A 12,734-nucleotide genomic window follows, 5' to 3' on the forward strand; every position below is an offset into this window, starting at 1 on the left:
TTTGTAACATATTATACTACTATTCTAATTTTTAAGAAAATTGTGAGACTAAATGGGGCTGAAACAAGCCCCATCCTGATCCACCAAAAAAAATTTTGATATTCTATAAAAGCATCGGTATATACCGACGATTACAGTGTCGGTATATATCGACATTGATACCGATACTAGGAAGACTCAATTATCGATGCCCACACCGACACATATAACAACACATCCGTTGCCACGCGCAAAGCAACGGACACTTTCACACTTTGGACTTGCTCTCAAAGAATATTCTTTGTATGTAGCATCAGTATCCGTGTCAAAAAGTGGCCCATGTCTTGTAGTGATGGAAATTGAATGTAAAACCATTACAAGATTTGCTAGGAGGAATCTAAACTTTTACAAGCTACATTAACTTTTGATTTGTTAATTTGCAATCAAATGTAACTACTATTAAACAATATCAATCCCATACCATGGAAGCCGTTTGGAATTTGTGAGCCTAGGTAAATATTCAAATTCTTCAAGTAATAATTCCTCGACACATTTGGTTTTGAGAAACTTAAGCACAAGCTCGCGTTGAGTGAGACATACAATCTACCAAATCAACTATTTAGCCACCATCATATGTGATTTTACTTAACCATGTTTCTTGTGATATTGCTTCAATATAACCATGCATCAAGCCCCACTACTATTATCAGACTGCACAACCATTATACATAAGATATATGACTATGGTTCCTAGCAAAGAATGGTCATCAATAAATCTTTTTTTGGTGTGTGGGTGTTTAGTCTGATAAAGAATCCAAACTCCTAGTCGATAAGGAAACTTCTAACTATTCATCCATGTGCATCACCCAATTTTTGTTTTTTCAAATAGCATGTAGTTGAATGGGAAAAATGAACGATTTAATTTGTAGTGAATGTGAAGGACTTTAATAAGCTAGCACACCTAAAATGAATTTCTCCCCTCTCACTCCATAAGAATTATTTAACTCAATTCCCATACATAGAAACCAAGAAAAGGCCCAAAAATGGAGCCACCTATTTTGTTAGTCAAAGCTTAAGTGCATTGTATGCTTTGAAAGTCCAAAAGACTAAGCATTATTGAGTCATGTGTAGAAGATGGCATATTATTATTATTTTGGGTAGGATTGAAAATGAACAAAGCAAGAGCATTTAATGCAATCAAAAGATTGCAACTTGCATGTTTTACTAGGATACTTACTATAAAGTCAACGATAGACAACACCATTGTTGAAATGATTCTTGCAACCTAAGAAATCCTTAAAAAATACTTGTTCATTAGTGTGATCATATGCTCTTCTATTTTTGGAGTAATTTTCTTCAATCCAAACCAAACATTATACATTTCATCTAATTTGGGCCTAGTTTAGGATCCAAACGTCTAGGTTCATAACATTTTCCTTTACTTCTAGGACTTTGTTGTAAGTCTTACATCATTATTACCATGCCTCAAAGACCCTCAAAGACCTACCTAGTAAAGGGGTGAAGCCATGTTCTCCTAAGGGAGTGTGGGGGGTGCTTGGGTGTTGCTTATGAGGACCATTTCTAGTTATGCAACACAAGTTAATGTGTATTGTGGAGCATTTAACTCTTTGAGTGTTTGGTGTGGGAGAGGAAAATAAGATCTTTTTCACTATTACTAGTGATAAAAACATAGCCTTTGCAAATAGAGGATGTGAGAGTGCTCCTCCAAGGGATTCTTCAATGCTTGTGCATATGTTGCTAGCTAGGCATATTCCCTTGGGAAGCTCATTGGAACGCATGGATTTTTTTGTGAGGCATGAGCGCAGCCGGCACATCATCAAAACTCTTGATTGCTGAACTCCTTAAATCCATGGCATCTTTAGCTTTTATATTAGTATAAACAAGAGAATAGTGTGTCTAGTGAGGGGAGGGAGATCTATTGGCTTGACGATGGTGAAGCACAAGAAAGTCCTTTGGTGGCGCGAAAGATTTTGTGCAAACGGCCCATGTTTCCTATGTTCAATCCCCCTCCCGTAGCTAGTGCAGGATACACAAGTGCTCTCCAAACCAAGCTGAATAGTCACCCACCACATAGCTCTCTAATGATGAAATGAAAAAGAAATAGGACACACAAAGTTCTTGCAAAGGTAAGAGTAATTGTTGTGTACCACGTTAGGGTGGTGAGGTCAATAAGGGCCACAAGTAGGGTGAAAAGGGGAAATGTCGCAACCAGAGGCTGTGAAAATGCAAGAGGAAAGGGGTTCTACGATGCTTGTAGGTAGGTGAGTTGGAGCAAACATAGAGAGAGGTTGACCAAAAGCAAAAAAATGTCATCTTTTTCAGGCATACACATAGAAGCATGGGCACAAGAAAAACTAGGTGCAAAGGTGCTAGTTGTGTGCCACCTAATGAGATACCTATGGTGGGGGCACGTGGCAATATGAGGAAGGGAAGGGAATAGTCTCAAGAAGACACACTTGGACTTAGAAGAGTGCAACATGAACAATGGGCAATGCCAGGTGTGAACACACCATCAAGATGGTGGGTGAGAGCAACCTGAGGGGGAGAAGTGGCAATATGAGGAGGTGTCAAGAAGGGAGGGAATGGTGAGGTGCTAGGTACAGGTGGAGCCTCTTCTTTGATAAGTATTAAGGGGCATGCGATGCCATCTTCTTCATTATTCATATTGTTGCCACATCTAATAAATTACACTAAATTTTTTTCATCATGGCCATCATGTGGAGATTTATATATTGTAACGAAAAGGAGAATCGCTAAATATTTTGCCAACACATATTGCTTTAAGTGACTCTATCTTAGTTTTTTATACTCTGTCGTGGACAAATCATATTTTCTTCAAATAGCCACCAAAGGTTCATGCTTTTGGCCATTTATTACACAATGAGATAATTGAATATACATACCCAAACATCACCTCAAATAGAAAAAACCAAAAATCGTATCCTTCAAGGAATATATTCTTCAATTACCACTCAAGTACCTCTCTTAGAAAACAACATACACTATTTCTAAACACACTGAGAGACTATTCACGAGTATCCATATCAAAGCCAAGGGATGCACTCTTGATATCTTATGAACCATGTGCATGTAAGGAAACGGATTTTTTAATTGAAAGCTCACTAAAAGTATTTGAGAAAGGGGGGGCATCCTTTCAACTAACAAGAACATTAGGGTCCTTATAATATGAGTGAGTCCCTTGAGTATGAAATAATAAGTGTTCATAGAATTATGTAACAAAGTATCAACATTTAAGTCAAATGTATCGACAAAGGAAGGAAAGTTAAAAAATTATGCAACAAAAGTATCGACATTTAGGTTGGATGTATTTAAAAAGGGTGGAAGTTTTATGACAATATCCTCTTTCAACATCAATGACCAAGCATGGATTAAATTCCACCTCAACATTATTTATGCAAATAATGCATCAAATGAAATGAATTCATAAAATAACTCACCAAAATGAATTTATTCACATGGTTTGGTGCATGTATACCTTTATCAAGAATAAAAAATAGTATAGCTTATGTAATTTCAAACATCAAAAGAAACATTTAGAATGGACTATTTTCTTTAAAAATACAAAATTAGTTTATTATTATTACAAATGAACTTTAAAATAAAATCTTTACACAATACTACTTTAACACTATTTGTCAATGCGACAAATTATTTCCATATATGAATAATAATTAAATGCTTCTAAGAAATTTCATATAAAAGCTTGTGAAAAGGCCATTTTATCGCTTTAACACTATATTATTTTCCTATTATTTTAGTCAATGTTACATGATCATTTCCATATATAACTAAATATCAAAACAACTACAAATATTATTGTATATGATAGTAGTCCATGAAAATTCATCATACAAGAAATTGTGAAAAGTACCTACAAGAGTTCCATTACTATAAATAATTATTTACAATTTTTCTTGAATAAAATCGGATCATATTGCAAAGTTCAATTGCATACCAATGATTAGGCTTAGAATTATGTGGCTACTTATCGTAGATCCCAAGAAATGTAAACAACAATAAAATCAAAATTTTCAATGCATTAAAAAAGAATATTTAAATTTCATGACATTACAATTTTGGTGAGCACCAATCATAGATAAATTGTATACAAGCACAACCTCTTGTGCAATGTATGCTTGTTAGGCCGCATTTCATAATTGGCTTAGTTTGAGTAGCTTGAGCACAACTTGGTCTCTGAGTGAGGGATATTGTCTACGAAATCAACTATTCAACTGCCATCGCACCTCATTTTACTTAACGAATCATCTTTCTTTTAATATCATTTCAATATTAACCCAACATCAAGACCCTAGTACTATTAACTACACATTAAAATGGGAATACTATTATACATAAGAATACATGACTATGGGCCCTAATAAAAATATTTCAACAACATTTTGTGTGTGTGTCTTTATTGATAAAGATAATGACCCAGTGACACATGTTTTGTGAATAAACTATTCATCCATGTTCATCAATAGCTTACGTCAAATTGTCCTTTGCAAAAAGCAGGTGATTAGGAAAAATGAAAGATTCAATTTGTAGGAAATGGAAGGCCTTAAATAAGCTAGCACAACTTGAATGAATATAAGGATATGTCTCCCCTCTCATTCCATAAGCATTGTTTAATATTTTGCCCATACGTAGAAACCATGAAAAGGCCCACAAAAAGAACCACCCATTTCTTAGGCAAAGTTTGAAGTCACGGCCCTATGCTTTAAAAGTTCAAAAGACTAAGCATTATAGAATCGTGTGTAGTAAGATGGTAGATTAGTGAATATTTTTCTAGGATAAAAAATGATTAGTGGTGAGAGCATTAATGTAATCAAAAGATTGCAACTTACGTGTTCTATCATGATGCTTAATACAAAGTCAATGCCATTTTCGAATATATTCATGCAAACCAAGAAAGCTGAAAATTTTGTTGTCTTACTTACTATCATCACATGCTCTTCTAATTCTGGCCTAGTTTTCTTCAATAGAATCCAAACATCAAGGGTTTTTATAAAATTTCACCTAGTTTTCTTCTGTAGAATCCAAATGTCAAGGTTACTTAACATGTTTCTCTACACCACACCCTTCTATAGAATTTAAATGTCAAGGTTACTTAACATGTTTCTCTACACACCACACGCTTCACGTCTAGGGCTTTGTTATAAGTGTTACATCATTACTTCTATGGCTCAAAGACATAGGAGTCCTTGCCTAGTAAAAGAGTGAAGCCATGTGCTTCTTAATGGGGACTGTGGGGGGGTGCTTGGTTGAGGCTTGGTTGTTGCTTATGAGAATGGTTGCTCTTTATGCAACGTACTTTAATGTATCACATGCAGCATTGAATGCTTTGTTATTCCCTTAATGGCTAGCTTGGGATGGATCACAAAGGAAAATGGGATGTTTTTGGGTATTACTAGTGTGAAAAACAGAGCCTTTGCAAATAGATGAATCTATGAGAGTATGAAGTGAGAGAAGGGCTTCTTCATGGATGTGCACATTGTGGTTGCTAGCTTGATGGTCCTATTTGATTTTTTGGAATCTCACACGTTTGCAATGACGTTGTGCACGCCCATTTGTTTTGCCTTTTATATGCCAAGGTTCCCCTGTGCCATGTCAGGGTGCTGATGTCGACAGCTAGTTCCTGCGATGCTTGTGCCATATTGCTAGAAAAGTTGGAGTTCATGTGAAGAGACATTGGGTGAAGGTCATCTTTTTGGGCATGCATAGAGATTGCATGGGCACAAACAAGTTATATGGGCATGTAGTAGAGGTAGGTGGTAATATGGGCAGCTATGGGAGGTGCCTACAGGGTAGCCAGTAGCTCAGAGTTGGTTTTGTTGCTGATGACAAGCGGTTCTCAACTAGTAGAGAAATATGAGGGGACACGTGGGAGGTGGTAGTGGTTTTCTGACTAGTTTAATGTAGAGATGACGTAAACTAATCAAGTAATGTCAATCGTCATTACGAGGTAGGGAAGGTCCATCAAGAACTTGCCCCGCCAACTGATCCGCCTGCCCAGCCGTCAAGGTCAAGGCGTAGTGAGAGGTCTTCATTCTGCCGATGATGAAAATGATGCTCCATCTGTTTCAGGCGGTTTTGGAGGTAATAATGGTGAGCACCAACCTTAACGGAAGAGTTTTTGATCCAATGGTCAAGATCAGGATCTCGGGACTCTGGGAAAGGGACACGTATACATGCTAAAAAGACACTCATCCTTAGGCAATTTATACACCAAACGGTGCCCAAGGTTGGGTGGTTGTTTAGACTAATAGAAAAAGCCACAATTTAAGGTTTGAGCGGGCACCTCTTTACACACAGTGCCCAAGCTTAGACCTTCTAATCCAATGTGGAGTCCACGTCATGCCCTGAGAAAGGCCTTGCCTACCGATGGGCAGGGCTAGATTCTGCCAATCACCATCATGATTTGGGTCCCCCACCTGCACACTCATCCAAGGCCTCATTTTTACAAAAGGGGTTTGCACTTGGGTAGTGTGTAAAAGGGGTGCCCATCCGTATGATCTCACAATGGGCGACCAATGTGTAACGGGGGGTGCCCATTCCAAGTCTGCCCATGAATGTTTTTGGGTGCCCATAGTTTGGGCACCCTTTGGCGATGTGTAAACAGCCTTATAGTGAGGATGAGTGGGCGGTGTCAAGAAGGGAGGGAAAGGTGAGGTGGAATGTGACACGGGTGCAAGGGAGTGTCTTGGTTGTGTTGATCAATTTCTCGTCCACGAAGCTTGCCCCGTCGACTGATGCACCTGCCCGACCATCAAGGTCAAGGCGTAGCGACAGGTCTTCATTGTGCCGCCAGTGATGAAAATGAGGCTCCATCCGTTTCAGCCGGTTTTGGGCACAATAATGGGCGAGCACTGGCGGTGAAGGAAGAGGTTTGATCCAACGGTGAAGGTAACGAAGGATCGCGGGACTATGGGAGAAAGGGACACGTGTAGAGGCTAAGAGACACGCAAGCGAGTGATAGGATGAGGGGGGGAGGTGTGTCAAGAAGGGAGGGAAAGGTGAGGTGGAAGGTGACACGTGCGCAAGGGCTGATTTCTCGGCTTTGATTTGATGCCATCTTCTTCCATTTTGTTGTTATCGAATTTTTCTGCTGCCGACGACGGAATCCAACCGACGTCTATTTCTTTCGATCATTCTTCTCCAATCTTTACGTCCGATCGCACCATCCTCTCCGGCCTTCCCCCCCGTTACTGTTGTTGATCTCATCGAATCATCGCTCGTTTCGACTTTGCAGCAAACGGCAATTACCGAGTCCAATTCTTCGCAGTTACACGCTTTGGATTTAGCTCCGCCATTCATCCACTACGTCCCTCCGGATTCAACGTCCGTCCTCCTTCGATCGATCGTCCATCAATTTCCGATCACCGACGCAATATACTTCATGAGCCTCCTGATCCCTGGTCAGTTTTCCTGGTTCTGTTACTGCTGCAATGCAACCTCATGACGGAGGAATCACGACGAAATTCGTTTCCGCTGGCGTTCATGAATTATGCACAATGCCTCAATTAGGCCAGGAAAGAAGACGAAACGCCCCTCGACGTTCATAGGTAAACGATGATGTTTGCAACGGGAAATTTAAGTAATTTGTAGCTCCGGAAAGATCACAAGAGGTTCTTGGACGACTCCTTCTTGGCGTCGACATGTGGAGAATTAGCTAGGACGAAACAAAATCACGGAGATTGTGAATCATTAATTAATTTTGGTTTCTATTGATGGCTAACGGATGATCTTTTGATCTCCGGCCGTAGCTGAAAATCGTGGCGTGCAACTCGCGAAAGCTCTTAGATGATGTGAGTTAGTTCTGTGTAGTTGATCGGCAGGAATTTGAGCGATTTCTGTGTCGGCAGGAATTCGAGGTTGCAATTCTTGCAAACGGAACCAACTGCTGTGTGAATATACTCTGTCGATTGTTTTGTTAATTCGCCGTAGATTATTGTGCAGTTTCCGGCGGTTTGTTGTTGTTCTGCTTCTGATTCTCCATCATTATCATCTGCTTCTTCTTCTTCTTGTCGTGGAAGCTGCAGCCAACATCTGACTGATTAGAATCGATCTGTCGTCTAATCGTCAGTCGCATTCCTGCCTCAGAATCTGCGCTTTGCAAATCTACAGTCTCATCTTTTCTGTCTGCATCTTCTTCCATCAACTAGATCACCTCGAATTCATCGCGCGTTCTCTGCATCTTTCCGGTTCTCGCCGGCTTTTCTTACAATTCCGTTGCATTACTTCTCGACTTCTCGTAATTTCTCATCTACTTCCGAATCTCAATACCCGCTTTCCCTTCTTTTCACGCCTCTGTCGGCCATTCCTTCCGCATAATGCCGGTAACCTTCCCAAGTTCCCAATTCCTCACTTTCCTTGCCCTGGGAGCGTTGGATCGCTTCGGATTTGATGAGCTCACCTTATTCGTACGTTCTCATTTGCGCAAGGGGATTTGTGCACAGGATTATTTACCCTTTTGTGGGGAACCTACCATCACATGATTCTCACGTCTTCCTCCGCCTAAATTTCTTTACGGAGCCTTTGAGTCTGCCCGTAAAAAGGAAACGTTTCTCTATCATGACCGACTGTTCCCGCGTCTGAACCCCGGGCTTCCAAACTCCATTGCGACTTAGTCGCCTCGAAGAGCTCCAGTCGGCTGATCTGCGCTTCACTATAATCTTCCCTTACCCATTCAAATTACACGGCCTAATTCCTCTCTTAAACATGCTGAGGGATAGTTAGTTGCTGACTCGGCGAGAGGAGGATCTTGGTAGTTTTAATCCTTGTTACGGCCGAGATGTTCTTCTGCAAAGGGATGGGATGGACAAGCTGGAGACAGCAGGTGAAGAAGGCGTTGGTTGCCATGGCGGTTGTCGTGACAGTGGGTGCACTCTATCAAAGTTGGCCTTCTGGCAGTTCCACAGCTGTTTGGTTGCTTCCTTCGTTTGTCTCGCGTACTTTCTTATCCTCACTCCAAGCACAGTCTTCCGCGCGCGAGAGGCCAAATCTTATTCTCTCTCCAGAGCGAGTCGCTGAATATGAGGGAGATCATCTGCCTCCGGTTGGCACTCCGGCGGTCCGGGTGTCGAGCGTAATTCAAGAGATTAGGAGAGGTCATGACGCGCCTGCAAACCTGTCAACAGAAACGGTGGAAGTTCAAGCAGCAGGTGATCACAGTCGGCACGGCAATGAAAGTGAAATGGATGCAAATCTTACGACAACTTATTTGGCACAACCCAGTCCTGCTCCGTCTTCGGGTTCTTCCCAAGATGGGGAAAGCAGAGGTAGTTTAATCATTGATGAAAAGGGTGAACCTACTGTGAAAATTCCTGAAATCGGTGAGGTAGGCATGGGTGTACCTGCTGCAAAGCCGCTGCAGGAAGCCAACAATAAAGGATGGTTGGATGTCCTGAGCTTGAACTCCACGGAAGAGCATGTACAAGAGAGCTCTCAATTTGAAAATAGAAGCAAGATCAGCGTGAATTCATCCGTCGTCGAGATCAGTAGAAAGGACGTCGACAAGCCGGTGAACTCGACAGACAGAAGTAGCTCCGCTTTGAATCAAATGGTAGAAGGCCATCTCGAGACAGAGTTGAACTCCTCCGCGATAATCTCTGCACCAGCTCCTGAGAAAAGCGTCGATTTGCAACTTCCATCGGTTGCAAACCAGGTAATTAATCTCTTTTGCATATCAAGCATGTGAAATATGGAGCTTCAAAGGCAGAATCAATCGAGCTAATTCTGGTGTTTCCCATCTGCAGCAACCGAAATGGCCGCTTTCGAAGCTGGAAGGTGATCTTCATACTGTCAAAGAAGCTATCGCTAATGCTCCTCTCGGCACTTCTGTAGATTCTGATTTATACGCACCTATTTACCGCAACCTTTCGCAGTTCAAGAAGTAAGTTATCGCGCCGTCCGGTCTAGAATCTGGATTAAGGCTTCGTTTCTACATCAAATCTGTGTGTAGACATCTTAATGTGTATGCGGATGGCGAACCGATGAATTTGCAGGAGCTACGAGTTGATGGAGAAGATCTTCCGAGTGTACATATATAAGGAAGGCAAAGAACCTCTTCTCCATACAGGGCCGATTGTTGGCATTTATTCATCGGAGGGAATGTTCATTCGTACGATGGAGCAGAACAAGCAGTTCGTGGTGAAGAATCCCGACGAGGCGCATGCGTTTTTCTTGCCCTACAGCGTAGCCAACATGGTGACGGAGCTGTATGTGCCGGAATCTAAGACCATGCTCCCGCTGGCGACATTCATCAAGGAGTACGTTGAGCTGATTGCGGCCAGACATCCGTTCTGGAACAGAACTAAGGGTGGCGATCACTTCTTCGTCTCATGCCATGATTGGGTAAGTGCACGCATTTGCTTTGCGTTAGACGATTTGCTGCCGATCATTGAAATTGTGCTTTGTCAAGCTCCAGTTTTTGCACAAATCACACACCGATGTTGCAGTTTCGTGTTGAAAGATATTGCAAGATTCACATCACTGATGGTTTAACAGAAATTGCGTCAAATTTTACATCTGAAATCACAAGCCGTAGCTAATTGCAAGAATCATATGATTTGTGGATACATATTAAGAAAGTCCCCCAATGCGCTTGCGTTTCGAAAATGTAGTAACTGGCAAATTGATGTAAATCAAACTAACTTCAAGCCAGATGAATTCCCACTCGATTTCTCTTCAGTCTCTGATCTATCGATCTCCTCCTGTATTTTAAAGCCTAACATGTTGCAGATCGTCCCTGCGCCTCTGATTGGGTAATTACGGGTAGCAGTTTAGAGATCTGGCACTACTTTCTAACTTGGCTAATACTGGCCTGTTCTAATTACTGTGATATAGCTATCCATCTGTGCTTGAGCTATAAATTTAAATAAGAAGCTACACATCAATTATCAGATCCAGAGGCAAATTTACAAGAGGCACCTATGATCACATCTGCAATTATCAGATCAAGAGGCACAATTTTCATTTGAATGCACCTATGCAAACAAGACAGACGTGGGATCTGATAGAAATAGGCTAGTTTGCTTATGAATTTGTTATATGTGATTGAACGCACAAAATGGTCGTATAACTTGAAGGCGGCTGCAAGATGCCTAGTGATTTTTACATTAATGCGACTTTGCAGCCCAGATTAACGAACGGCTTCGTGACACTTATTATTGAAATTAGTCGCCTATTATCACCCAAATTATTGTTCTATTAGTGGCTCAGGAATATGGCTGGTTATTTTCATGCGTGATTTTAATGATTATGACATAAACTGCTTCGATTTACAAGTTCTCGTGACCATGGTCTGTTGATTTTAGTTCTACTTATAGGCATGATTTTGAAGATGGTCAACTGCTCCGATATACTAATTCTGCCAAAATCTTATGCATGAGTTTCGTGAGTATGCTTTAAAGCTGCTCAGGTGTACTAATAAAGTCTGCCAGCATGAGTTCTAGTCCCCGATTTGCTAATTTTAGTTCTAATTCTTGCCGGCTTACGCTGCTCATAGTCTCCAATTTGCTCATTTTTAGTTCCTTTCTGTGCATGATTTTGATGATGGTCTACTTAATGTCGGCACATTTTCATGCTGATTCCGAACATTTTCATGCTAAGTTCTGAAGTATTACTCTGCCGGACCATTGTCTTACGGACGCCGCTAGTTCGACTGCCGGGATGATGGGCGACGATAATTTTCGCTGCTGATTAATTATTCTGTCGGAACTGTGAAATCATTTTCATGATGGAGAGCTAATTTTGAGGTGTTCCAATTTGGTGCAGGGACCGGCAACGGCAAGGGATCACAGGGAGCTACGGGAAAACGCCATCAAAGTGGTGTGCAACGCAGACTCCACAGAAGAGTTCGCCATCGCCAAAGACGCCTCCCTGCCTGAATTCTACCTCCACTCGGAAAAGAAGCTGCCGGATGAACCCTCCCTAGGTGGACCCTCCCCCGGCCGTCGCCAATCCACACTGGCATTCTTTGCCGGCCAGATGCACGGCCGCGTCCGCCCCTTGCTTCTGGAGCACTGGGCGTCGCCCCGAGGTGGCCCCGACATGCAAATCTTCGACCAGCTCTCTGCCTCGGAAGCACACCGCATGTCCTACGAGCAACGCCTCAAGGCCGCCAGGTACTGCATCTGTGCCATGGGCTACGAGGTCAATAGCCCTCGGATCGTCGAGGCTATCTATGCCGACTGCGTCCCCGTCATCATCGCCGATGGATTCATCCTCCCCTTCTCCGACGTGCTCGACTGGTCCGCATTCTCCATCACCATCGCCGAGGCAGACATCCCCTCCCTCAAAACAATCCTCCAGAGCATTCCTGACCGACGCTACCGATCTATGCAACGCCGCCTTCGCCTCGTCCGTCGCCACTTTGTTTGGCATCGCCCCCCTCATCGCTACGACGCCTTTCACATGATCCTCCACTCTGTCTGGTCCAGCCGTCTTCGCCAACTCCCAAGTGTATAGCAAACCACCTACCAACGTCCCTTGTAATCACATTTGATTCCCACCAAATTGCACCCATTCAACTTAGTGACTAGCAAATTCACAATTTTTCCACTCCAAAAGAAATAATCTTGTATACCCTTAGTACAACTCCCACATTTGGAGGACCCATAGTAATGACGATTTGCCACCTACTTGGAAGAAATTAAAGGCCTAGCAAGGAGACCTTATGGTCCTCTCGTTTTCCATCTTTTTGAAGAGAC

General features: G+C 42.1%; 1 protein-coding gene across 1 annotated transcript; it reads left to right on the forward strand.

Moving 5' to 3' along the window:
* The first annotated feature begins 8,881 nt into the window (after positions 1–8,881).
* On the forward strand, positions 8,882–12,734 carry LOC147901682 (putative glycosyltransferase At5g03795). The gene is made up of 4 exons (XM_087375221.1): positions 8,882–9,688; positions 9,780–9,916; positions 10,029–10,377; positions 11,800–12,734. Exons 1-4 carry the CDS (start codon positions 8,882–8,884, stop codon positions 12,490–12,492), a joined length of 1,986 nt encoding a protein of 661 aa, XP_087231347.1. The 3' UTR covers positions 12,493–12,734.

This window comes from Dipteris shenzhenensis, chromosome 5 (assembly GCF_047967505.1).
Source record: "Dipteris shenzhenensis isolate YYH24624 ecotype China chromosome 5, Dip_SZ_1.0, whole genome shotgun sequence".
NCBI classification, from domain to species: Eukaryota; Viridiplantae; Streptophyta; class Polypodiopsida; order Gleicheniales; family Dipteridaceae; genus Dipteris; species Dipteris shenzhenensis.